The following is a 27,577-nucleotide window of genomic DNA, read 5'->3' as shown; positions in this document are numbered from 1 at the left end:
GAGTGTCCAGGCGTGACTCCCAGCTTTGCGAACTGTCCATGATGTCATCTCAGGCAAGTTGTTCGTGTCTCTGACCCTCAGTTTCCCTATCTGTAACATCGGGGTAGTAACCGTACCTGACTTGCAGAGTTCAGATAGATGAAATGAGTATGCTTAAAGCCCTCAAGCCATGCCTGCACTGGAAAGTGCCATCTAACTGTGCGTGAAAATCACGGTTTGGTGAATTCCTGATTTGCCCACTCGGCAGGAAGGCCCAGCAGGGTGGGGTTTGGGCCTGTTTTTACTGACCCCGGGATCCCCAGGCCAGGCACCGAGTAGGTACTCAAATGTTTGAATGGATGAACAAATGTATCCTGGTCCTCTTTCTTGTGCCAGTATATTTCTTTCTGCTGCAAGTCATTCACACTTTAGTACGATTTATGGATGAAAGTCACTCTGGCCCCTCTCCTAAAGTATGCACTTGGCTTGATCTGATCACCATGGGAAACGTCTTCTGCCTTCCATGGAAAGGCCCAGTGATAGGGTGGGGGAGTTTTATCAGGGGTGGTGGTTCAGGATTTCTTCCTAGACCCTGCAACTGTGGGCCCCGTCCTCTGCTCTGGAGTGGGAGACCTTAACGTGCTTGTGCCCTTAGTATTTCAAAGGAGACTATTTCCTCTTTTTTCAGAGGGAGAGAGGCCCTTGGCGGGCAGCCGCCGTCAGACCCCAGTGGGCCCCTCACTCGGAGCAGACTTGATAAAAGTCCTCCTGGCTCCAAGGCTTTCCCAGAGGAAACCTCCCGCCCCTGGAGCGGCAGGAAGTCACACTCATGGGTTGGTCAGTCCTGGGAGGACAGCCCATGAAGCTTGGGATCAAATCCAGGCTCCAGAACTCAGATAAACCAGAAAGACCTCCGCTGCTTGGAACATGAAGTTCCGAGGCCTGGCAGAAAGCCAGACGGAGCTGGCGGCCCCCCAGTCTCGGCAGGTCCCTGGCCCCGGCTGGCCCCGTCGGCGCCCACGGGGCGGTCCAGCCAGGCTGTCAGGCTGGGAGCCCGCAGTGTAGCTGATCAAAGGAAAGCGGCTGGTTTCCCAGGCAGATTTGTTCCATGGTAACTTCTCTCCTTAGAGTCTTTCTGCTTCCATATTGAGCCTGGAGCACACGTGTGCCCGGGTGTCCCCCTCCTGTCCTAAAGACTTTGGATGGTCATTTCTATAAGTTAATCTTTGCAGGGAATGAATAGATGGGTCCCAGCTCAGTGCCCTGGTCCCTGGGATCCCAATACTGCCATGGAGCTGATTTCTCAGCCGAAGAGCATGTACTGAGCACCTACTGGGTGCCATCCTGTGCCACGTACTGGGACTGACTTTTGCCCTCCATTTCTCGTCTGCAGATGAGGCGTACTTCCTTGGAGGGTTGTCGTGATGGCTAAACCTATTCTGTACCCCAATCCAAGACTTGCTGGGGGCTCACACGGGCCATGCCCCACGTAGACAGTGAGAGGTGCCTGACCTTGCAGCGCTCATATGGGGGTGTCTGAGCTTCTCCTGCTACCGGAGCTAAGACCACAGACCTAGTATCACAGATGAAAGAACTAGGGCCGGCTTTCCCAGCATCATACCTACATGGCCGAGCTGGGCGTGGCTCAGTCTGGGGCCTGGGTCCCTTCCGCTTTCCTGACGGTAGGTCGCAGGGGTCAGATGGACCTGGGGCTGAGCCCCAACTTGGCCTCCTGCTGCCTGACCTCAGGCAAGTATTTGTGCCTGTTTTCCCATCTGTGAAATGGGCATCACAGTAGGGGCTGCTGCGAGCAGACAGCAGACTGTCAGATACTGAGCACAGCACTTTCTGCATGTGTACAGAGCACGCACAAGCTGACACGGCACACTCACAACGCATGTGACCTGGGTCACGGTCAAAACGTCACTGAACTCTCCCAAGGAACACACGACGTAACTGTTGGCACACCCGCATGAAGGAGGAGGACACCAGGGTTCAAGGCGGTGAGTCGTTTTCCCACGGCCACGTGCTCAGCCAGTCCCCCTCCAGCACCTCTCCCAAAGAAGCTTCTACGGGCAGATGGTTCGTCAGCTCAGCTCAAAACTTGGCCGAGCTAGAAGCCGCCAACCCCCACCCACCCTCCTGGGCCGGTTCCCCTGTGTGCCCGCCCCCACCCGGCCCGGTCCCCCTCCCCAGCCCCGGCAGCCAGCCACCTCCTTGGGGAGGAGAGACTGCCCCAGCCTGCAAGGAAGTGCTCATTATCCCAGTGGGACAGGGCAACTCCCAGCCACGTCTCCAAGCCAGCCCTCGGTGCCCCCTCCTCCTGCCTCCACCGTCTGAACTGCCTGGGCCGCAGACGTCTATGGTGGAGCCTCTGGGGCCAGATGTTATAGGGCCCAGCTAAAAATAACCAGGAGGGCCGGCCACCATCGGGAGTGGGGGTAGGGTGAGGGCATGGGCTGGGCGCCGACGCAGGATCCCAGCGACCTGGCCGAGTGTAGCTAAGAGCCTGGCAGACCGTGCACACTTCGGCTCCCCACTTCCAGCACCCACCCGGCCAGAGGGCCCCTCTTCCCTGAACATGTGGGAGGAAATGCCATTTTCCAGCCGCAGGATGGGCAGCGGCCGAAGGAAGGTCATCTGGGCTCTGTGCTTCCTGCTGCTTCTCCTCGAAGCCGGCTCTGCCAAGAATCTCTGGAAACGGGCATTGCACACGAGGCTGGTGGAGAAGTCCCGCGTAAGTGCCTGGGGAAGGGAGGCGGGGAGGGGCTGGGCGACCCCCGGATGCTGTCTGTTTGGCAAGTGCTCCCTGCAGACTCGGGCAGGGCAGCGTCTTGATCAGAGCATGCCAAGGTTGGGGGTGTGGGGAGGGAAGGAGCTCACCGCCCTCAGAAGGCTCCTGGTCTGTAAGCAGAGAAGCAGAGGGCTTGCCAGAAATGTGCAAGGGGGACTGGGACATGCTTTCGCCTACCAAAGTAGAGTCCTCCTGACAGCACCCGCTTTAAGACTCCAGGGACTTGAAACTGAGAGTTTTGTCTCAACAATCAATAACCAGATGTTTATAAAACATAATTAGACATTCATGGGGTTGTTTACTCATTTAGTAAACGGTTAGTGGAAACTGCTCCGGGCCAGGCACTGTGTGTGTGTGGTCCCCTGGGGACAAGATGAAGACGACAGCTCCCACCCTCGAGGGCGACATAGTCAGGTGGGGGAGGCAGTCGGGTGACACGTGGTGGTGATACGAGGGGACGGTGCAATGTAGCAAGTGGCAAGCAGCATGTACCTTGGTGCCAGGGGCCCGGGTTTGCATCCAGCCTCTGCAGCTCACCAGCTGTGTGACGTTGGGTGAGTTAATGACATCTCTGAGCACCAGTGATCTCATCTGAAAATGCAAGAGTGATGCATTCCTTTTGACAAATGTGTTGGGTCAGCGGTGTTGACCGGGCACCGTCCTAGGCTGTGGGCACACAGACGGCAGGTCCCTGCTTTGCGGAATGCTCGATTAGTGAGAGAGGCAGAGGGTAAGGAAGAAATAAGAGGAACATAGTGTGTTAGGTGACAAGTGCCAAGGAGGGAAATAGAGCAGGGAGGGGACTAGGAGAGTGAGTGGGGGCGGGAGGGTGTAAGTTTAGCGCCCTCCCACGCCGGGGGCACGGGGGCACGGGAGGTCAAGGAGCAGGCTCTGGCCCTCTGGGGGTGAAATGACTCACGACGCATGAAACACTTAACACCTAGCGAGTGTTCAGTGCATCTTGGTGACGTCATTAAGTCACTGGGAAATTGGCAGGTACTTGCCTCCCCCGGTGGAATGTAGGCTCCCCAGCGTGGGGCCTGATTTTGTCTCATTCGGTACAGTGTGCCTGGTGCCCTGCCAGCTGCCTGCCCGTAACTTGGCGCTCTGTACATCCTTGGGAGTAAGTTGTGGGGAAATGCATTGGAAGCACAGAAGAATGAGTTTGGCTCCACCCAGGAAGAGTCGGGGTGGGGGGGGTTCCAGGGTCAAGGACATTCAACACTGGGCTTTGCAAGATGAATAGGAGTTTTCCAGCTAGCTAAGTGGTAAAGGGGAACATTTAAGGACTGCTGCCCTGGTAAGACGCATGAGACTGTATTGAGGCTCATTGTAGCCTCCCGGATTCATGTTCTGCATGTCAGGCAGGCAGCTGCTGGGAGCGGAACAGAATCATAGCAACTGAAGTGGTGGTGGATGCTTGGAGAAGGGAGAGCTTGTATGAGACAGTGTAATCACAGAAGGCTTCCTGGAGGAGGCAAGATCCTGGCCAGATCTTGAAGAGCTATTAAGAATTAGGGGGAGGAAGGACATTCCTTGAAGAAGAGTCAATGTAGACAGAGGTACTGAAGCAAAAACAGTGCATCTGGGAGCCCCTGAGGGGGCAGTCCTCACCATAGGAGGGGGTTGGTTTGTGCAAGGGGGAGAGAGACCCTGCTTGGGTTTGACACTTCCAGCCTCTTTTGCTGGCCTGGCAGGATGATTTCGTCTTCCAGGGTAGTTAGCCCTTTGTTTCTAGGACCACAGAGGGATTTCCAATACATCGTCTAGTCTGATCCCCCCTTTGTCCCAGCGTGTCATAGGAGCGGATTGTGTGACATCTCTCTAGAAGGAATGGGGAAGCAGGGTGGTCAGGATGATGGGCATGCGAGCCAGGGAGGGGGTCTTCAGAAACCAAATTGCTCCTAGCCACCATTTGCCAGAACGCAAGTGCTTTGAGTCTGCCCCTCCCTGGGTTGGCGCTCTCCCCCGTTATCAGCAGAAACCAGCATCCCTCCCCAGTGCGGGGACACACGAGAGGTCTGTGCCAAGAATCAGCCTTAGAGAAAGCGCCTGGGGAAGGATCCAGGCTGTTGACTTGTGGGCACCCAGCCCAGGGATTCATCTCGGTGGCATCTCTAATGAGCTGTGCAGCCTTGGGCCACTCACTGCCCCTCTCTGGTCATTACCTGGGAAACGGAGGGAAGAGACCAGAGGACTTCCAGGGCCCTTGGAAATGTCCAACAGGGAAATTCGGAATATAGGAAACAGCTCCGCCACACTGAGAAGCATGACTTTCCTACACAGCAGGCACCACCCCCACCCCAGACTGAGGCAGATCTACAGCTGTGGCCGTGGCCCTGGACGGCTGTGATTCATATTTCAACAGGAAGTAGGTGCTCCCTAATAGGACTGTATCAGTTGCTTGTGCTTGTGCTCCATCTTACAATTCTGTCTGCTCTTGTGGTTATTAATGTCTGGGTGTTCTCAGCGCAGGGAGATGGCGAGACTAGTCCCTCCAGCCGTGGGCGGATCGGGCCCAGGGCCCTTCCTGAACCCGGTGTCCCTGTGACTGCCCAAGGACTTAGAGACACAGAAGAGAGGGAGGCACTGCCGCCGTCCCCAAGGAGGCCACTGAGGGGCTTGTCGTAAGAAAGGGGTCTCCCTTCTCGGAGCCTTGGCCCCCTCTTCTGCATCATGGGGAGCGGGGCCCTTAACTGTGCCCTCCAGGGAAAATGGGGCGGGAGCTTTCTGCCCCATGCCTGGCCCAGAGCCCCCTTCTCTACGAGTGCACTATTAAAAAGAAAACCAGACCAGACAAATGCACAGAACCAAATATTTGGTTCTCCAGGCTGGAGAAAGCAGAAGCAGAAAGTTTGTAAATAGCCCGGTGGCCTTTTTGAGGTGGGGGGAGCTCAGCCCCTTCCGTGGGGCGGGCGTTTGGGGCTTGTCTTCCCTGGCATCTGGGGAAACGGTGCTTGACTGAGCACTTGCTGTGTGTCAGGACAGGCCTTCACTGTGCATTAGCTCTGAGGAGCCTCTTGGCAAATCCCACCCCATGGGGCCCATGGCAGCCACCATGTCGTGGGTGGCTCAATGGTCTCTGCATGTCGCTGTGGCTGAGTCTGTTTTGTCCCCTCAGTTGGACGTGGTTGGACAGTTCGCACCCTGTCCCAGAGGGCCTGCCCGGTGGAGGGGCCACGTGGGGCTGCAGGGGCAAGGGGGGCCGTTCTGTGACCCCCCACTAGGACCCCTTCACGCGTGCAGGCAGCTCTTGGCCCCCAGGAGCCGGCTACCAGCCCCTGCCCACTGCGACCCGGCTTCCTCAGTATCCCCAAACTGGTTCTCCTTTCCCTTGTTACTTCTGGGAGCTCCAGAACTCTCTATCACATCTCTAAGTTTTGCAAAGTTAGCAAGAGCGGGAGAGACAGGAGGCCTGGAGCTGTGCAAACCTCCCATCTGCTCTGGTCGTTGGAAGACTCTCTCTGTCCGGTGGGGGACTCGCCCAGCTGGCACACAGGACAGGCCAAGACGCTGGGGGGTTCACACCGCGGGAACACGGGGAACTGAAGGACAGGCCCCAGCTCCCCCAGTCTGCTTCTGGGCACCAACAGAGCTGGCTGCTAGGGCTTGTCATCAGCACTCCTGATGCTGGACGATTCCAGATGAGGTCATCGAGGCCCTGGTGAAGAGTGTTCTGGCTCGGGATTTTCCTTGCTCCTTGAAAGATGAGAGATCCCACCCCCACAGGACCCCGTCATCAAGACCTCTAGGATGCCCCCATTCAGAGGAGCAGGAGCTGCATGTGGGCCCTGGGGTGTTCCTGGCCAAGCCTCTGTGGCTCCTACCTGGGGGCAGGAGAGGGCAAGTGGGATGCAGGAGTGAGACAACCCCACTGTAGGTTTGGCCGTGGCCTTGTGTCTAGCACAGATCCTGGCACATCATAGGCATCTAGAATCATTTTAGAAATGCGGCAGGGGTGGTGTTGGGGAGCTGGCTGCCTGGGTGGGTAGATGGAAGGAAAGAAGGAAGAGGAACAGGATAGTGTGATTTTGGGGGTGACCTTGGGCAGATCACTTTCTCCTCTCTTGGACCCGGCTTCCCCATCTGAGGTTCCAGTCCTGAAATTAATCCCAGGTGGAAATGGGCAAGGGAAGAAGCATCCAGGCCGTGTGTGGTTATAATCTGGGAATGTGCGTGCAAGCGTGTGTGACTGTCCGAGCAGCACTGTGAGTCAAGACCGCCAAAGCTGGGAACAGCCCGAAGGTCTGGAAGCTCCGAGTGAGGAAATGAAATATGACTTCTCCATGCAGTGGAATGTTACACAAACATTACATTAACGCTATATTAACACCAGCGGCAGGACGGATAAGCCCTGAAGACATAGGCTGAGTGAAAGAAGCCAGTCATGGAAGACCGGGTACTGAATGATCTCTCTGTACAAAACATCCAGAAGAGGAAAATTTATAGGGACAGACAGATTAGAGGGGCCGGGGGCAGGGGGCCGAGGACAGGGAATGGGTAGGAACTGCTTGGTGAGAACGGGATTTCTGTTAGGGCGATGGAAGTGTTTCAGAAATAGATGCTCTGGTTGCCTGGTATTGTGAATTAGTACCACTGAATCGTACGGTCGAAAATGGTTAAAGTGGCAAATTTTATATATATATTTGACCACATTAATTTTAAAGAAAGGGGACAGTGGGAACCCAAGGTACAACATTGTAAGGATTCTGAAGGCCCACGGGATCCATGTGGCCCGGGCACTGGATGGTCGTCCCCTCCGTCCCCAGTGCCCTGGGCAGGCGTTTCCAGCGCTTGCTCCCGGCCCCGCCAAACCCCAGTCATAGTTGGTCTTAACTTCACGCTCTTCTCCGAAGGCCGTTCCCTTAAATGTTTTCCTATCGTCCCGACCTCTTCAAAGCATTTAGTTCCATTACTATTACCTGTGTGACTGTTGTTTTACTGTGGCTTTAGTTTTCATTAACAACTTTTACAGATGACCAAAAAAAAAGGCAGTTCATTTGCTTTATCTGTGTGCGGTCTGGTTTCGGGTTTGTCACTTGTTCTGGAACTGAGCCACGTGAAGGCAGGGACATCTTCTAGTTCAGCTCAGAGCCAGCCCAGTGCCTGGCTTGTAGTAGGCCTGGGAAGTGTGAATGTACCATGAATGAATGAATAAATTACGTTAAAACCTTCCAGAACAGGATAGGAGGGGATGGAAATTTCCAGAAGACTTCCTGTGCACGGCAGCGTGCATGGATGCCGGTTTGCTCTCGTCATGCACTGAGAAGGGTCGTCCCTGGTGTGAGATCCGGGGTTTTGAGTACCTCCCTGAGGAAGTCCCCTTAGCGATGCACCCAGTTCCGCTCCCCGAGCCCAGCCCTAAGGTCACAGGGTGTCAGGAAATGACATTCATCAAGGCACACTGAACTCGAAGCCTCTGTTCCAGGGAGAGACATATTTTTAGAACTTTGACGTCCGAATTCCAGAGGAAGAGCAAGTAATGCTTGGAGGAAAATTGGCTTTCTTCCGGCACCAAGCAATTCAGTCCTGGGGTGCACTTTTATTGGTCTGGCTGTTAAGTCACTGAAACATCCCAAAGAAGGGTAAAGCTTGCACCGGGGTGGAGAGGGTGGAGAGCGCCGAGGGACGGATGCGGGGAAATGGGGGCAGCTTTGGAGATTGGATTCTTTCTCCTTAAATGGCAATGGTGCACAATTGTTTCTTCATTATAAAAACAATGTTTACTGTAAAAGAAGTTTAGACAACACAGAAAGTCATAACCACGCAAAAAAGATCTACATTTTTCCTCCAAGACATAAGCTCTGTTGACTTTCTGGCATGAGTGCGCCTAGACTTTTCCACGAAATAATGATGCTCAGACATTTTTTTCTTAATGGTATTTATTCCTATTGTTGAAAACTCTTTTATTGAGGCGAAATTCCCATAATGTGAAGTTAACCGTTTTAAAGCATGCAGGTCCGTGACGTTCTGCGCCTGCCGCTTCCGTCTCGTGCCTGAGCATTTCCATTGCCCTGAAAGGAAGCGGGGTCTCCACTAACAGGGGTTCCCCTTTCCCCTCTGCCCTGGTCACAGGCAGATGCCGGTCTGCTCTCTGTCTCTGGATTCCCCTGTCTGGACAGTGTGTGGAAATGCCATCCTACACCCTCTGGAATTTGTGTCCGGCTTGTTGGTACTGTTTTCTACCTTGTAGTTTTCACTGAACGGCATATGTTGATAGTTCCATACGTTGACCTGGTGGCTCTGTGTCTTCTTTTCAAAGCTTCTGTGGTGTTCCACGGTGCAGATAGGCAATGATTCCTTTATCCAGACTTCTTTGGTTGCCTCTGTAGAAGCCAGACTTGGACTTGAAGAATCGGGTTTTCCACTGCAGAGTCCACACCCGGAGTTTCCTTAACCTACTTCCTGAGGGTATCGGCAGCAGAATGGCTTGGCAGACCCACAGAGGTCTCCAGAACGATCTCCCCGAAGAGTAAAAAAATGTAGCCACTCGGTGGGAAACCTTCAGGGAGTCATTTTTATCCAAGTAAGGCCTACAGAACTGAGGAGTTCTGGTCTGCGTTGTGCTGTAAGTGTGTGTTCAGCAGCTGTTTGGAAATGTACTTGGGATACGCTCCCTTAGCAGGAATGAAAATCAGAGATGGAAATCGCAGTCGCCCTGGGATTTTCATGAAGGGTGCCGTCAGTCTGGGGTGAGCTGCCTCATCTGTCCGAGGGACTTGACATGCCATTATTTTATTTTCCGCTGAGTGGCCACGGAGGGCAGGGCTGATGGGGCTGCAGAGGGTGAGGGCCGGGATGATTTCTTTCTAGAATGCATATCTAGGGGCTGTGGGACAGTTCTCTGACTGCGTCCTGAGCTGGGGCTGGCCCACGGGCGGGCAGGTGGTGGGGGCATGGGAGGGGGGCCCCCCTGAGCTGACCAAGTGGGAGAGAACTCACAGGCAAGGGTGAGAAGTTGCTCCCTGCGTAGGACAGACCCAGGTGCGAATCCGGCCCCTGCCACTTGCCAGCTGGGTGGCCTCGGGCAAGCGTCTGTCACGTTTCGGTGCCTCCATTTCCTCATCTGTCAAGTGCGTTCAGAACAGCAGCGGCCTTGCAGCACGTGGGAGGTCTCAGGGAGATTTAGTATGTGAGCACACAGCTCGGCGTCAGCAGACAGCCGGAGCCCCGTAGATGCTACCTGCTCTGCTGTCCTTATGGATCAGACCGCCCAGGTCCCGAGCCTGGCGCCTCCCGGTGTGGTGGCTGTGTGCCTCAGTTCCCCCACCTGTACAATGGGACAGTGATCGTAACTATAAAGTGGGGGTGGACGCTGCTTCAGGGCATCCTTGGCACTGGGCATGGCTGTGTCCACATGCCCCCGTCCTTTTAGGAACCCTGCCTGTTGTCTGCCCTCGTCTGACAAAGACAGGACGATGCTGCCAAGTGCCTCATGGCATTGTTGCTTGAGCGTCTCCTAGAGGTGCATCTTCCGTCCCCAGCTAGATCCAGACTCCTCCGGGGCAGGGACAAGCTTTTCATTTCCTGTAGCATCTGCCCCAGCCTCAGGCCTAAACCATCCTGTGAGTGATGGAGGGCAGGGGAGAGGCACGCAGGAAGGAAGACCCGGGGAGGCGAAGACCAAAGCTACCAGGAGCTGACAGACCCCTAGCTGGGGAGCAGGAGGCTTCCAGGGCCACCAGGTTGACCACAGGAAAAGCAAACAGAATTCCAGCAGACCGGTGTTGCCGGTGGCACAGGTGTGAGCTCCTGGCCTCCTGCCACAGACACCTGCAGCAGGTGAGATATGTGTGCCCGTTTTGCAGATGAGGGAAACCAAGGCTCAGAGAAATCAGTGGTTTTCCTGTAGGATCCCAGAGCTGCAGGGTTCAAACCCAGACCACCTCACACCAGTCACAATGGCTAAAATTAACAACTTGGGAAATGACAGGTGTTGGCGAGGATGCAGAGAAAGGGGAGCCCACACTGTCGGGGGAATGCAAACTGGTGCGGCCACTCTGGAAGACAATACAGAGGGTCCTCAAAAGTTGAAAACAGAGCTACCCCACGACCCGGCAATCGCAGTACTGGGTATTGAGCCGAAGGATACACACACAGTGATCCGAAGGGGCTCCTGCACCCCGATGTTTACAGCAGCAACGTCCACAGTAGCCAAACTATGGAAAGAGCCCAGATGTCCATCAGCACATGAGTGGATGCAGATGTGGGATAGAGACGACAGAATATTACTCAGCCATCAAAAAGAATGAAATCTTGCCATTTGCAATGACGCAGGTGGAACCAGAGGCTGTTATGCTAAGCAAAATAAGTCAATCAGAGAAAGACAAATACCGTAAGATTTTACTCATATGCGGAATTTAAGAAACAGAACACGAATATAGGGGAAGGGAGGGAAAAAGTACAATAAGACGAAAACAGAGAGGACAACAAACTGAGAGACTCTTAACTCTGGAAATAAACAGGGTTGCTGGAGGGGAGGTGGCTGGGGGGGGCAGCTGGGTGACGGACAGTAAGGAGGGCACGTGATGGAATGAGCACGGGGTGTTGGACGCAACGGATGAATCACTAAACTCTACCTCTGAAACTCATAATACATTATATGTTAACTAAATTGAATTAAAAAATTTTAAAAAAACCCTCAAAACCCCCAAACAAGCCCAGACTTGTGTCGTTCCTAAGCCTGAGTTAGATCCCAGCTGAACTCAGCCTGCACTGTTATGAGGCCACGAGCCCCACCCCTCTTGGTACACTCAAAAGTCAGACGCTCCTACGTTCTTGCCCCGAAGGAAGGGGAGGCAGCTGGAGAACGTTCTGAGTGGAGGGAACAGTGTGTGGAAGACCACAGGCCGGGAGGAGGAAGGGGTCTGAGCAGACCTTCAGTCCTCAAGGCCGTCGATTCTAGATTCATAGCTGGGATCCATTACTTGGGCTTCGGGACAGAGGAGTGGACTCCTTAGGCTCGTGACTCTTCTCAGCCTGTGGCCTGAGGCAGACCTTTCATTCTGCAGGCCCCAGTGTATGTGGGTAGTCATTGGACCTCCCACGCTGGCCTCATGTGACCAGAGGAGGGTGTCAGTGCTTGGGAAGAGGTGTCTGTCACATGGATCTTCTACAAGGCATGGCTCCCGGGCAGTGAAGGCTGCCCAGACAGCAGTGCCCCCCACACAGCACCACTGTGCCTGCAGATTGGTCAGTCCCAACACAGAAGCCCTTAGAGGGAGGCCTGGGGAGCCACTGGCAAGTGGCGGACCTCATCTTGAGCAACTGTCGTCATTCATTCAACCACCACAGATCTGTACTGAGTGCCTACTCTGTTCCAGGCCCTGCTGTGGGTACCAGGGACACAGGTGGGAAGAAAACCCAGGGGGAGCAACAGGCAGTGCAGGGGGACGGCACGTGTCAGTTAGAGATCTGGGGGAAGTGAGGGCGGAGCCAGGCCGGCATCTAAGGCAGGAGACGCAGCCTGTGCAAAGGCCCAGGGGCAGGACTGTACCCAGGACCTCAGAGAGGCCAAGACGGCTGACAGGGAATGAGCAAGAGAGGGCGGTGAGCCTGGGAAGTGGAGGGGCTGAGGGGAGGGAAGCAGCCAACTCCATCTGACCTTTAACCCTTTGTCCTCCCCCAGGCTGGGACACCATGGGGTGTGTGGGAGTGGGTGTTGGTGATCTCTTTATCTCTCTGATAAAGTCAGTTCTTTCTCAGAACTCTGGGAAACATGCTTTTAAAGGATCCTCTTTGAGCATTACCTTGTGTGACATGAAATATTTTCCCAAACATTTAATCCTTTAATCTGGGCCCCTCGGTGAAATCAGTTCTTTATCACCCACGACCATCTGTTGTTTGGGCCGCCCGGCAAATAACTCATAACTCGGGAGATTTGACTTTTAAGGGGCTTATCTCTTTTGTTCTCTCCAAATTCTGGGAGACCCGAGGTTTGAATTTTCCTGGGAGAGGAGAGCAGGGGCACAGCTAAAGATGGATCTCTCTGTACCCCCCCACCTCCACCGTGGGCCTCCTAATGTTCCCAGACTGGGAAGCCAGACTGGGAGGTGCAGCAGGCGGGAGACAGTCTCATTTATGATCTGAAGGTTGCAGTGAGGTTTGTAAATGAGGCCTCGTTCACAATCAGGCCGGGCAGAAAATCCCACCCGCCCTCCCAACCACATGCACCCCGGCCTCGTCACCGTCCCGAGGAGGCCCGGGCAGCTGTCACGTTCTATTAGGATGAAAATGGTCGGGCCCCAACATGGGTCCAATTCTGTTAATCCTGGAAAAAAAAAATGAACTAAGAGCTTATGGCTTGCAAGCTTGCAACTTCAAAATTACTCATGATACAGGAATTACAGGGCCTGGTCTGAGCAGGGGCTGGCGAAAAGGCTGAACCGGTTTGAAAATCCACGCTGTGGTCTCCGTGATCTTGCTTTTGTTTTGGGGAAGAACCACCAATCCCCTGAAGCCTTCATTTCCTTAGGAGCCAAATGTTGGCTTTGCGTTCATTTTTCCATTTCACAAATTAAGTGACGGACATATCGATGGGAGAAAAGACGAATTCCCTGGGAGAAGCGGGGCCTCCCCAGGCTGTCCCTGCCCCGTTGGTCACTGCTTTCTTCCCTCTCCTGCCCTCCCCCTAAGCGTCCTGGGGCTCCCCTGGGAGGTAGTTTGAAACACCACCCCACCCCCCACCCCACCCCCCCCCGTCCTTTGCACCAATACCAAGATGCGCGTGGTCGTGTACCAGTCCTCGGTGACCTGCGCCCCCTACAGGGCACCGGGAGCAGCGCATGGGCTTGGCCGCCCCGTAGCAGCTGTCAGGTAGGGGTCAAGGGACGGATGTGGACCCATCCTTGACCTTCCTCTTTTTACTCCCTTGAGGTCAGACTGCATATGCCGCTTTGTTCCTTGCTCTCTCTCTCTCTCTCTTTTTTTTTTAAGCTAACATAAGTGTTTTTCTTGTCATCAAAAATGCTTCAGAAGTACTTCTCTTGGATTTAAAAAAATTTTTAAATTTTTGATGGCCTCCTTTAAATTGAAAAAAAAAGAGTGTGTGCATGGCCAAAAGAATATTGAAGGAGAGCAATGACTAGGCAACGAGGAGAAATCCTCCTTGGCCTCAGAACCGAATGCTCCTCTCTAATGGCCATCTGTGATAACGGTGTCTTGTGTATCCTTCCAAAAATGTTCTAGGCAAACCTTATACATATTGCATGAGTGTGCATATGCTTATTTTAAAGCATCGTTAGGTGTGTAGCATACAAACTGTTCTACACGCTAATATTCCCCACCCACCACCGTATCTTGCTAATCTTTCAAAGCAGGGGAAGGGCACAGGGTTCCAGTCTGTGGACGAGCTTCACTTCCTTGTATGGGAGGGTAGGAATCTGAAATCCGGATACATTTGCAGGGGAGCGGGGACAGGGGGTAGATAGGAATTCAGATGACAGGAGAGGTGAGGAGGTGGGGCAAGCCGGGGTGTTTTCTCCCAATGAACCTCTTCTATCTGTGTGTGTGTTTGTGTGTAGGGATGTGTGTGTAAGACCTGCCGTCCACACAACCCACTTTCAAATCCAGAAGCCGAACAGGTGTGCCCAGCGTGGACGGGATCTGGTGTCCGAGGGACCCAGTGTGGGTAGCCTGGTGTGACAGAGCCCCCCCCCCACCTCACCCCTAAAATGCTAATTTTATTGCTCATGTGCCCATGTTTCCCACATGTTAAGTACTGTACGATTTTTAACTTTTTATTGAACAAATACCAGAAAGTGGGCAAATCTCGTGTCCAGCTTCCCACAAGGTGAACACACCGTGTAGCCAGCGCCCAGATCCCGAAGCAGAACAGGGCCTGTCCCCAGAGACCAGAGGTTCCCTCTGGGTCCCCACCCACCAGGGGACCCCTCTGCTGACTTCTCACACCAGACACCCTGTGTGCCTGTGTTTGAACACGAAGTTAAATGGAGTCACACTGTGTGTTCTCTTTTGAGCTGGCGTTTTTTTAACGTGCGAGGTTCATCCACGTGGTGTGGACTTTCCCACTGCTGTGTGATCTGGAAATTCTCAGAGCTCGCGAACGCACGGGGATTGCAGATCTGCAGAGAGACCCGCGTGTGCACGTGTCTAGGTGCGTGTGCGTACCCAGACCCGCGCACACGCACACACGAGCACGCGCGTCCGCCCGCGGCTGACCGCGCTCTCCCCCCCGCAGGCCGAGGAGGCGACCGGCCCCCGGCAGCCCCGCGCCGACCGCTGCCCGCCGCCGCCGCGCTCGCTGCCCCCCGGCGCCTGCCAGGCGGCGCGCTGCCAGGCCGACTCCGAGTGCCCGCGGCACCGGCGCTGCTGCTACAACGGCTGTGCCTACGCCTGCCTGGAGGCCGTGCCGCCCCCGCCAGGTAGGCGCCCGGGCCCCGGGGGACGGGGAGGGGAAGGGGGGCGCGTGCGCGGAGCGGGGGGGGGGGGGCGGTTGGGGGGGCGGAGCCGGGCCCCCGACGACCTACCCGCTCGCTGCCGGGGGAGACGCCCCTTCCGGGGAAGATGCCCCTTCCTGAGAAGATGCGGGCGGTTTCTCATTCCAAAAAAAAAAAAAAAAAATCCGGGTCTCCGGCTTTTCTTAGAATCCCTGGACCGCATTCCCTGCGCCACCCTCCCCGGGGACCCAAGGTGCCCCAAGAGGCCAGTGGGTCCTCCAGTCTCCAGCACCCTCCCCACCCCGGACCCTACCACACCCACTTCCCTGGCGATCCTGGCCCCGGCGGTATTGGAGGTGGAGACCTGGGACCTCAGCAGTCCGGATGCAGTGTGCCCCCGAGAGGCAGGGGGGATGCAGGCTCCTGGGTTCAAGTTCACTGGCCAGCTGGTCACCGCCCTGAAGTCCCCCCAGCTGTAAAACGGGACCGAAATGAGAACGTGCAGCTCCTAGAGGGCTCTGAACATTGGCTGGGTTGGCAGGGAGCACATCAGCAGTAAGAAGTCTGTTGAGTCTCAGCGGTGATTTCTTTGGGAGAAACAGCCCGCAGAGACTCGTTCATCTTTGAAGGGAAGGAGTTTGGGATCCCTTCTGGAGAGGTTTGGGAGGGGTAGGAAGGGAGCCTGTGGGGATACTGAGGAGTGGGTGGGCAGTGCATTGCCCAGGGGGAAGAAAAGGTACCCCTAAGTGGATTGGATGGGCACCGTGAAGTCTCCTCCCTCTCCGTTCTGCTTGGGGCTGAGCCTTTAGATGACAGCAGCCTGCTCAGACCGCACCTCTCAGGGCAAGGGCTCTCAGAGTGGTGGGCTAGATTGCTGGAGGCCCCTTGAGAAGGCAGGCCCAACCCCTCCTCCCAAGGCTGAAGCAGGAACACCAACCGCACTTTGTTTTCTTTGGGGTGAGGTCACAGCGGTGACAAGGTAGTCAACACCCTCGGTAATGCTCCTAATTACAGTCTACCCTGCTTGGCCAGGGAGAGGCAGGGCCAGGAAGGCTTCTGCAGGGCCTTTTATTTAAAAAAGACAACGTGGCACCCCCTTCTGACGGAGGAGACACATAAAGGTACTTCCCTCTGGGTGGGTAAGTCAAAAAATGTGCCCCTTCCTTTGGACTGTGACAGTGAGCAAGGATTCTAGCCTTATTGCCACCGACGCCAAGAGCTTTAGAGAGTGCACGAGCTATACAACTGTTCATGACATTTCCTTTCTCTACATCTTCTCATTTAACGCTCTCACAGCCCTATGGTGGGGGGAGGCTGTTATCAGGCTTATTTTACAGCTGAAGACACAGAAACTCAGAGAAGCTGAGTTGCTGGCCCAAGATCACAGGCAAAGCTGGTATTTCAATGCAGTCTTCTGACTGTGGAGAAGTGTCCGGTGCTTTATGCCCTGACTGCAGGGACATGGGGTTCTACTCTTGGATCCAAGCCCATAGATGGGTGTCCCTCACTACCTTGGAACCTCCTTCCCCCAGACACCCACACAACTCACTTCCTCACTGGCTTCAGATTTGATCCAGAGGTGGTGGCTTTTTCAGGCAAGATTCCCCTCTCTAAATGGCAAACCCTCCTGTAGCCGTTCCTTATCCTCCTTTCCCTGCCTAATTTCTCTTTATAGCACAATCTAGAACATTGGGTTTTGTTTGTTCAGTGACTGTTCTCCCCACTTGCTGGTCAGCCCCCATAAGGCAGGGTTTGGTCTGTTTCATTCACTCTTGGATGCCCACCATCTAACTGGTCTCTGGGCACCTGAAAAGTACTCAATGAATATTGAATGAATCCATGAATCACTGGCCAGGGAGAAGATTCCCACTGTTTGTTAGAGTAACAATTATAACAGTAACATCGAACACAGGGTTTCTCACCTGCGACCCTGGACATCTGGGGTTGGATAATTCTAGTTTGGGGTGTGGTGGCTGACCTGGGTGCTGTGGGACATAGAACAGCACCCCTGGACCTCCCCCCTCCACGAGATGCCAGTAGTCCCCCCACTCCCACTGTGACAACCAAAAGTATCTCTAGACTTGCTGTATGTTCTGTGAGGACAAGATCACCCCAAATTGAGAACCACTGATCTAACATGAGCAAGTGACCTGAAATGCACCAGGCCCGGTTGGAAGCAGCTTACACACTTCGTTGCAATCTTTAGGTAGGTTCCCTCCAACGGAGATCTTGAAGTAAGAACGGGGGTGCAGAGAGTTCATTTTGCAAGTGATCCCAGGAAGTTCTGTGGAGGCACGAAGAGGGGAGACCCTGCGCCTCCAGGCCTTTAGGGGTCTGCAGGTTAAGGCAAGACCAAGTCCAAGTTTCAGTTTCTAAAAATGCAGCAAACTGCGTGTATGTATCTCCTGCTACTTAGGAGCCTTTGACAAAGGAAGGAATACAAATAAGAAATAGTAATACAGTTTCCTATTTGGTAAAAAGTAGCATTGAAAACATTTTCTATCACCTGGTCCAAGGTGGTAAGAAGGAGGAGGGAAGAAACGGAAGACTGGAAGTCAGCCTGCGGGAACTCCTCCCGTCATCCCTCTAGTTAGAAGCTGCAAGCTGCTCGTTTGCTCCTCTGTTCCAGGTTGCCCGCTGTGAGCAACTGTCTTGAGATCATCTGTGCTCTTTTAAACAAAAGGTTAACCAGCATTTTTACCAATATCCACCTATGTGCCTTCAAAGATGCTAGACAGCACATCAATCTCTTTATTTTTGTCATATTTTGGAGTCCAACAAAAGCAGAGGTCATAAATAAATGTGATCCCAGACCAATTTATTTGATCTACATAATGCATAAAAATTTGGGGGGATAGGGGCAGGGGCAGAGGGAGAGGGAAAGAGAGAATCCCAAGCAGGCTCTGTACTCAGCATGGAGCCGGACATGGGGCTGGATCTTACCTCCCTGAGATCATGACCTGAGCCAAAATCACGAGTTAGACACTTAACTAAGCTACCCAGATGCCTCTATAGTACATCACATTTTTAAAAATTAATTGCCAACACTTAAAAACCAGGAGTTTACATTTTTTTTAAAAATCCCCAAAGTTTAAAAAAAAACAAACCCATAGGCTCTAGGAACAGAGGGGAGTGCTGGCCAAAGTTGACCAGCAGCCGACCCACTGAGGCAGGGATGGTGTCCAGTTTACCATGGTCCTACCTGACCTGCTTTTCTTCTGTGTGTTACCTACCTGCTCCCTGGAAGCATTTGGGCTCTCTACCCCTGCTTTGGGATTTTGAACCCTTTACAATCTACCATGTGGGTTGCTCTTCTTGTTAAGAAATATATTGACCACAGAGCAGCCTATGCTGCGATGATAAAAAGAAGCCAGGAGTCCAACGTATCAGGCATTTACTCCTCTCTTGGATAATAGGTCAGCGTAGACGCAACCACTCCAGTCATGCAGGTACCCGGGTTCATTCCATCTTGTTGCTCTGCATGATGGATGTGGCTCCCCAGCTGGAGGAAGAGGGAGAGCCAGAGGGAGGAGAGCAAACAGGTATCTATGCTTGGGCAACACGGGAAGCTGTGTCATCACTTTGGACCATATCCCATTGGCTAGAACTCAGCCATGTGGCCATACCTCGCTGCAAGGGAGGCTGGGAAATGTAGTCTCCAGCTTGGCCACCCAGTGCCTCGAGGAGACTCAAAGTTCTGCTACTGCAAGGCAGGGCAAATACACGGCAGGCAGCCTCCGTGTTCTTCATGAGGCGTAGGCTCCCCACATCCCAGAGCTGGGGCATTTCTCGGCTGTCAGACGGGGGCCCGGCAGGGGGAGGGCTCCATTTAAGCATGTATTATTTCGTTAGTTTTAGACTGGCTAGTGCAGCCGAAACCTCGATGGCTTGGCGGCAACGGCTGGCTTCTGGATGGCCCCGAGGAGGTGTTGCAAGGTACGTGCAGGGTGGAGCCCAACCTGACGTCTGAGCCAGGGCCCTGCTTCTCAGGCTGCCTCTCCTCCAGCAGGCTGTCTGCTCTCAGATACCCCAATACGTAGAAGGGTAGTGGCTGCGGCTTGGCCTGGCGCTCCGAATCCCCTTAACAGTAGAGGGCTTGACGCGCCCTGCAAATGGGGCCTCCTGCTCCCCCCACCACGCAGGGTGGAGACGTGAGAGGCAGGGGTTTGGGGTTGGTTTTCAGTTCCCTGAAATCATCATAAGGCGTTCCCTGTTCCCCGAGGATGAGGCCTTCTCCGGGTGGGTGGAGAGCAGGCTGGGGGCCCCGGGGGCCTAGAGAACTGGGGGGTATGAGTGTGTCCTTGTACTTGTGTGGACCGGGCTCTCCCTGTGACCCTGCACACATCCATGGGCACGACCGCACCTGGGAGGGTGTGCGGCTGTGTGTGCACCTGTGTGGCTGTTCAGGGCTGTGTGAATGTGCATTGGCGTGCTTGCAAACGTGTGTGCCTGTAGGTGTGAGTGTGCATGTAAGAGCCATGCTGTGCAAATGTGTGCACATCAGGAGTTGTGTAGGAACGCCCATGTGTACCAGTGGCTGTAAGTGTGAGCGCGTGCACCTGTTTGGGAATCGTGTGTACAGGCCAGGACTTGTGTGCGGGAGCGTGTGTGTATCTGTGAGTGTGTGTGTATGTGTCGGGCTTTTGTGTGTGAACACACATGACTATAAGCATGAGCGTGTGTGTAGGTGAACAATTTGGGATCACGTGACTTTGCATGGCCCCTGTGTGTGCATGTGTGTGTGCAAACACACTGCTGTGAGTGAGACCTGAGGCATGGCCTGGAAGGTGGGGTACAGAGGGGAGGCAGGCCCTCTAGTTCACGACCTCCACCTGACACCTGGCCACGTGTCTGTCCCCCAGCCGAGGCCTGCAGCACCACGGAGGATGGGGCGGAACCCCTCCTCTGCCCTTCGGGCTACGAGTGCCACATCCTGAGCCCTGGGGATGCGGCTGAGGGCATCCCCAACCGCGGGCAGTGTGTCAAGCAGCGCCGGCAGACAGGTGAGTGTGGACGCCCAAGCCTTGCTCCTGGCCCCTGCCCTCTCTCCCTAGAACACCCCACATGGGACACCTGTCCCAGAGACAACCGCCAGCGCCCCCCGAAGCCTGGCCGAGAGCTCCTCCTGCCCTCCTCCTTCTGTGCTTCTCCCTTTGTCTTCTCCCATCCCCTCCCTGCCTGCATGGGACACAGGTCTTTGAGCACTGCCACCTCCTAACTGGGATCAGTGCCTTTGAACCCCTGAGCCTCAGTATTCTCGTCTATGAAATGGGGCCACTGTGCACCCTTATGGGAATTCATTTAAATCATGGTGTAAAGCCTTCAGAGCAGAGCCAAGCAGAATTAGGTGATCAGGGAACATTGGATGTTTAATATCCATCTGATTAGCTGTTTTTTAACTTGTCTGAGAACCCTTGACTTCCCAGGGTCTCTGCCAGGAGCGTTCGGTGTGACTTCATTCATCTCGGTCCCTGGAGGTGGATAGTAAATAGCAAAGCGATCAGGGAGGGGCGTGAGTGGCATTGCTTTAGTGGACGTGAGTTTTCCCAAGCAGGGCCAGGACCAGGAGCACGGACGGCTGGTGATAATTAGCTAAAGCCCTCCGAGCCTCAGGCAAGGCGTAAGGTCCCCAGAACTTGGAAGAAATGCGGGACAAGCGAAGAATCTGGAATTACAGGGAGGTGTGAGATGGCCTTGTCACAGCTGAGCTCGTGGGATTCTGAGAGCCCAGACTCAGGGCCCAGCCCCCGCCTCTGCATCTCTCAGCCCTGAGAGCTGGGGCTGGCACCCTCGGTCTACACTGAGGCCCAAAGAACACAACAGGGCACGTGATCTGCCTGAGCATTTCTTTTCCTCATTGGAGAATGGTATTTCCCGCAAGTGTTTCAAAAGGACGCATTTAGGAGTGCCTGGGTGGCTCAGTGGGTTAAGCGTCCTACTCTTGGTTTCGGCCCAGGTTCAGGTTGTGATCCCTGGGTGGTGAGATCCAGCCCTGCATCAGGCTCTGTGCTGGGCGTGGAGCCTGCCTGGGATTCTCTCTCTCCCTCTGCCCCTCCCCCACCACTCAAGCTCTCTCCCTCTCTGTCTATCTCTTTCTCTCTCTCTGCCCACAGTAGGCATCTTGGTGGTTTCTCCTACGTTCCACCTGCTGTTTGGGGAACACGAGTGTGTTCTGTACCCAGGAAGCCTGGGCTCCGGTGGCCCCTTGGCCCCTTACTGCTGTGTATGGCAAATAGCCTAACCTTCTTGGGCTTCACTTTCCTTACCCGTAAAGTGGGCTCATAATAGGCTGCTTCATGCTGTCATCTGTCTTACAGAAGAGGAACTTGCCTACGGTGTGCACAGCTGACCAGGAGCCGAGGGGGGCGGTTCTGAGCCTGTCCATGGGATGTAGAGTCTATGGGCGTGTGTGGGTCTGTGTTCTCCCCTCTTCCAGGAATGATCAGAGCCTTGCAGATGGAAATATAAGCAAAATTCCTCCTAGCCTTGCTCCCAGGGGCGTCAGGGAGCAGCAACTGTTGGTAATTATATGGGAATTTGGACATGTATGTCTTGATTTCCAACAACTTCTCTTGGAACAACAGCCTTGGGGAGGAACAAGGGCACTTGTCCCAGGTTAACCAGAAAGAAGCCTTTTATTTAAGTATTATCATTTTAAACTACATATTTGAAATAATTTCAGACTTCAGGCTGCCTGGGCGGCTCAGTCAGTAAAGCATCTGCCTTCGGCTCAGGTCATGATCCCGGGGTCCCAGGATCGAGTCCCACATCGGGCTCCCTGCTCATCAGGGAAACTGCTTCTCCCTCTCCCTCTGCCGTTCCCCCTGCTTATGCATACGTGCTCTCTCTCTGTCAAATAAATAAATAAAAATCTTAAAATTTTTTTTTAAAAAGCAATAATTCCAGACTTTAGAAAAGAGGCAAGAACAGTACCTTGAACCCTCCACCCCAGTGGCCCATCAGTTGTTAAAATATGGTCACGTTCACTTTACCATTCTCTCTCTTCCTCCCGCCAGTCCCCGCTATCTCTCCATATACATTGGTGTGTTTATTTTGGGGACTGTTGGAGAATAAGTTGCAGATCTCATGCCCACCTCTAGGACGCCAGTCTCTTCCGAGAGCCAGTGTCTAGAGGGTGCCAGGGAGCATTTGGGTTTTATGGTACATCAGCTTGGAACCCAACATTTGAGGGGTTCACATCTTTCCCGAGAGGAAAATGAACGTCGACACAGGCAGTACATCTGCCTCTTTGGAGAGCAGGCCCTGGGGAGTCAGTGCATTTCTCTGAGTGGGTTTGAGGTCACTCAGAGGTGACACATCCCTTGTCCCCCCGGCTTGCCTCTGACCGAGTGATTTGGCCAGTGCTGCTTGCAAAGGACAGAGGATCGTGTTGCCTTAAGCAGGGAAGACCTACTTTGTTAAAATGACCCTGTGATCATGTTTGGTAAACATGGAGTTGTGAGGGGGGTGTCAGACGCTTAACCAGCTGAGCCACCCAGGCGCCCCATGAGTTGCTAATTTTGTGCCCATTTCCAGGTGAGCAAACTGAGGCCCAGAGAGGATTAGGGAAGCAGTGCAATGAGATAGCTACTCATTACTTTGTCCCATGCAGTGAGGACATTCAAAACCCCTTTGAACAGACTCAGAAAAGTACCATATGTTCCCCATGTGAAGTACATAGCTTGTAATCACACTTGCTGAATAATACGTTGAAATTCAGCTTCCAATTCATCTTTTTTTTTTTTAAAAGATTTAATTTATTTATTTGACAGACAGAGATCACAAGTAGGCAGAGAGGGAGGCAGAGAGAGAGGGGAAATCAGGCTCCCCACCAAGCAGAGAGTCCGATGCGGGGCTCGATTCCAGGACCCTGGGATCATGACCTGAGCCAAAGGCAGAGGCTTTAACCCACTGAGCCACCCAGGTGCCCCTCTAATTCATCTTTTAAGACAGTGGTTCCTAAACTTTTTGGCCTCGGGACACCCTTACACTCCCAAAACATCGAGGACCCCATAGAGCTCTCCTTTGTGTGGCTCTGGGTAATTACCGTATTAGAAACTGAAGCCAAGGCATTAAAGACATTTGTGTTAATTCACTGAAGAATGACAGTGATAAACTCATTATGCATTAAACAGAAATAGTGTTTCTTTTACAAGTAACTATACTTTCCAACGCACAAAAATGGAAGACTAGCCCCGGTTTACATTTTTGTAGTTCTAATATGTGCGTGGAGAGAGGAGCGTTCTGTTCTCACGCCTGCTTCTGCATTCCATCAGCCGTGACATCACACGTCACGCAGCCTCTGGACACTCCATGCGCACCTGGGAGGGAATGAGAGTGAAAACAAAGAATTCCTCAATCTTATTATGAAATGGTTTTGGCCATATGAACTTACTGGAAGGAGCTTAATCCTCTCATGTGTTTTCCAGATGGGCGATTCCTCCGACACAAATTTTACAAAGAATACCCAGGTAAGAGAAGAAACCACTCTTCCTTTGCAGCAGACACTGAAAGGAACAGTAAGGATTTCTTGGGTGAAAAAAGAAAAACAGAAACCCATTGCCTGTTTTGAGAGCTACAGTTTGAAGCTGCTCTGAAGGGAAATGCCTAGACTCTTCCCAGTTGCTTTTATGCCATCAGAGGGCCCTTTGGTGGTGGGAAGCCAAGATGCTTCTGGTGTGAAAATCTCCCCTCCCTCCAGAGAAGCCCTCCAGGTGGCATCTGACCTGGGCAGGAGCCTTTCTAGGCTGCAGCCTGGGACAGAGGCTGCAGGTTAGGGATGTCCCACTGGGGACAAAATGAGAACTAGGATTGGGGAATAAAGTAGAAGCCCTGTTGCCTGATGGTGAACAGAGGAGGTGGAAGCCAAAGAGGGACTCATAAAAGAAAAAAGGCTTCGTTAAATGTTAGAACTTGGGGCTAGATATGCTTAAGTCCTTCCTACTTTCATTCAGGGGATTGAAAATATGCCCGACACTATCTATCTAGTCATTCATTGATCCATCCATCCATCTTCCAACCTTCCATCCATCCGTCCATCCGTCCATCCAACCATCCGTCCATCCATCCATCCATCCAACCATCCATCCATCCATCCATCCAACCATCCAACCATCCATCCATCCATCCATCCAACCATCCATCCAACCATCCAACCAACCAACCATCCATCCAACCATCCATCCATCCATCCATCCATCCATCCAATCTCTATCCATCCATCCATCCATCCAATCTCTATCCATCTATCCATCTATCCAGTCTTCCAATCTTCCATCTATCCATTCTTCTATCCATCCTTCCATCCATCATCCATCCTTCTATCCATCCATCTGTCCATCCATCCTTCCATCCATCATATCGTTACTAAGAATTTACAGCACATATTCATCAAGTGTTAACCTTTATTCTGTGCTAGGAGTTGGGGCTACATTTGTGATCCTGGCGGACGCAGTTCCTTCCATCATGCGGCTAATATCAAGCAGGAAATACAGACATGAAGAGCCTCTAAGTAGTTATTTAGTAATAATAGTGATAAGGGTGATTGAGGTCACATACAGGACACCATAAAAAGGACACCTTGTACTTGAATGTCAAGGAAGTCTTCCCAAGGAGGAGACACTTAAGCTCAGCCTAGAGAATAAGAAACAGTGGGCAGAGGAACAGCCAGTGTGAGAATCCTAGGGTTGGAAGCAACTTGGCCTTTCTGTAGCTGGTGTGTAGTGAGCAAGGGGGTGGTGGTGGCAGTAGATTGGGCCAGAAACGCAGCAGGACCCTGCACCAGAGGTGTGGCTGTGGTGAGATGAGGGGAGAGGCTGCAAGTTGGGATTAGGGGACCTCGTTTGGGGAAGCGGGGACAGGGCCAGAGCACCTGGTATTTGAACTTTGTTGGGCCGTGGCTGGTGAGCCATGAGCATTTGAGCAGCAGAAGACACGGCTGCCCTGACCCAGCCCCCGTCTTTTTGCAGAGGGAGATTCTAAGAATGTGGCGGAGCCTGGGAAAGGACCCCAGAGGCACTTTTCATAAGGCAGTGGTGCCGGTAAGTGGGAGGAGTGGTGGCCAGTGGCCGGGGAAGGGTTTGCCCAGCCAGGTGTCCTGGGAGCTTTAATCACCAAGTTGACTATGAGAGGAGAGACTAGGGCTTCACCTGGGGTAGAATTTAAAAATTCTCTTACAGTATCATAGTAAACATAGGAGAACTTGGTATATAGCCGGAAGTGAAAGTTTCTCTCCCATCCGGACCTAAATCTAAACACTAGACCGGATTGCAACTTTCGTTTCCTTGTCTTAATGCCTCCATGAACAGCAGGTGAGTCCTCCATTGTCCCCTGAAGTCCATCCCTCCTTCACTCCCTCTGTCGCACGATACACTCAAGTGCCAGCCACTGCTTCTGGGGGCTTACCTCCTTGCCGGAGGCTAAAGAGGGCAACAAGGACATCAGCCCACAGTAAGTGTTGTGAAGGAACTGGACGGGGCGTGAGGAAGAGTAGGTTGGGGAAGGACCATATGGAGGTCACATCCGAGCCAAGATCTGCAAGGAGAAGCCGCTGCCTTGGGGAGACCTGGGGAGCAGGTGTCTGTGCAGAAGAAGCCAGGAGAGCAGAAGTCCCCGGGGCGGGAGAGACCTTGGCTACGAGGAGCCACAGGGAGGCCACTGGGGTAGGCACAGAATGATGCGGTGAGGCTGTCACCAGAGGGGGACCCCAGGGAAGGCACAGGCCCTGCTCTCAGACGCTCTCCAGGGTGAGATGTGTGCCTGTGGGTGTCAAGGACTGGAAGCATCTTTGCCAGTTATACCCAACCCCGTGAAGGCCAAATATCTTCACACAGCCAACAAAGGCCCTTGAAAGCAGCTGATTTCCCCAGAATGTCTTTGAAAGGCAAACATCGGGTTTCAGATTCCAGAATATTCTGACGTGAGTCCTCTGGGAAAGTCTTGAGCCCTTGAGGATGGGTGCCAACGTGTCTATTACCTGCTGATGACAGGACCGGTCCTTGGAGTGGGTCTGACCCACCGAGGACGGCGAGCTGCCACGGGGGAGCGCTGGGGACAGCGCGGGAGAGCGGGCCACAAGAGGCGGCTCGCAGCGGCAGCGTCTGGGAGCAGCCAGCCGGCCCCGAACTGGGCTTAAATTCTTGACCCACCACATGTGACCTTCAGCAAATCCCTTCAACTCTCCCCATCCCGCTTTCCTTATCTATATAATGGGAATGATGGGGAGGGATGTGTTAGGAACTAAACAGGACGATACACAGAGAGACGGAAAGTAAGTTAAGAATTCAGTCTTAGGGAAAGTGGCGTCTGACTGGTGTATGTGGGGGGTGACAAGGAAGTAGACGACGCGGACTGTCACCTCGTGTTCTGCCCCAGCAGCGGCTCACGTTCCTTCCTTCTCTGCTTGTCTTCCAGCCAGTTGCGAGAACGTTCCTCCATTCTTCTGCTAAGTCTTGGAAACAGTTGGATAAAACATGATTTGACCCCCGGAGGTTATGCCCCGCTTGACAGAGCGTGACCCCCAAAATGCTTAAGAGTATAAGACAGCTGGCTTTCAAGGCCAGCGTGACGCGCCTGGCTGGGGGACTTGGCGGGAGCCCCTTCCCAGCCCTGGGTCCCTGTCTTGCTGTCCTGAAGATACAGCACACCTTGGAGTCCCATTTGACCTGACCCCACCGCCGGACGAAGTCACCGCCCTCGTGAGCTGTACGGAGCTCCTTCGTCAGAGGGTTCATCATCCCGGTTACCACATGTTTCTTCCAGGTTTGTCTCTGGGAGGCGCGTACCTCTCCCAACTGTGCTCAAAATAAATTGCTCCTTATAAAATGGAAAGGAACTTAGCTATTCAGGTGGGATTCATGGTTTTAATTCCCCAAGATCTTAAACTGCATGTGCCCAAGCCCTTGCACCTTGGGGGTGGGTGGGGGAGGGGATCCTGGGATGAGGTGTCTGCTCAGCTTTCCTTCTGGAACCTCGGAATATCCAGCCATGTGTGCACCCCTCTGGGTTGGATCCCTCTGAGGTGGACCTGGAAAGTGATTTTTTTAAAAAAACATTTATTAACATAAAATGTATCATTTGCCCCAGGGGTATAGGTCTGTGAATCATCAGCTGGAAAGTGATTTGTTAGGAAAATTTCTAACTTTCCTGGGGGAAGGGTAGAGGGGTTGGGGTAGGGGGGTAGTCAGACAAGGTCAAGTGTCAAGGGCCCACAGAGGGTGACTTTGGTGAGATCCCCCAGGGCGGGCTCCAGGAGCAGCTGCTCAGAGGGGCTCACACTTGGCTTTAATGACATTCGCAGCAGTTGTCCACCAAGGGGCCCCTCATGTTTGTTTTGCAAATAGCGTAGGCTGTCCCTGAGTCACACTGTGGAAGTGGCCCCAGTGGGGGACATGGGAGCCCAGTCTGT

The 27,577-nt window shown here is 53.5% G+C and overlaps 1 protein-coding gene across 1 annotated transcript; it reads left to right on the top strand.

Moving 5' to 3' along the window:
• The first annotated feature begins 1,949 nt into the window (after nucleotides 1-1,949).
• On the top strand, nucleotides 1,950-27,011 carry WFDC1 (WAP four-disulfide core domain 1). The gene is made up of 7 exons (XM_080829027.1): nucleotides 1,950-2,716; nucleotides 14,973-15,156; nucleotides 19,024-19,107; nucleotides 20,034-20,174; nucleotides 23,601-23,642; nucleotides 25,140-25,211; nucleotides 26,584-27,011. The coding sequence occupies exons 1-6, from the start codon at nucleotides 2,561-2,563 to the stop codon at nucleotides 25,196-25,198; spliced, it is 666 nt and encodes a 221-aa protein (XP_080685153.1). The 5' UTR covers nucleotides 1,950-2,560; the 3' UTR covers nucleotides 25,199-25,211; nucleotides 26,584-27,011.
• The last annotated feature ends 566 nt before the right edge of the window (nucleotides 27,012-27,577 follow it).

Source organism: Martes martes (assembly GCF_963455335.1).
Source record: "Martes martes genome assembly, chromosome: 17".
NCBI lineage: Eukaryota > Metazoa > Chordata > Mammalia > Carnivora > Mustelidae > Martes > Martes martes.
Note: the sequence above shows the minus strand (reverse complement) of the source record. Positions and strands in the feature narration are given on the sequence as shown.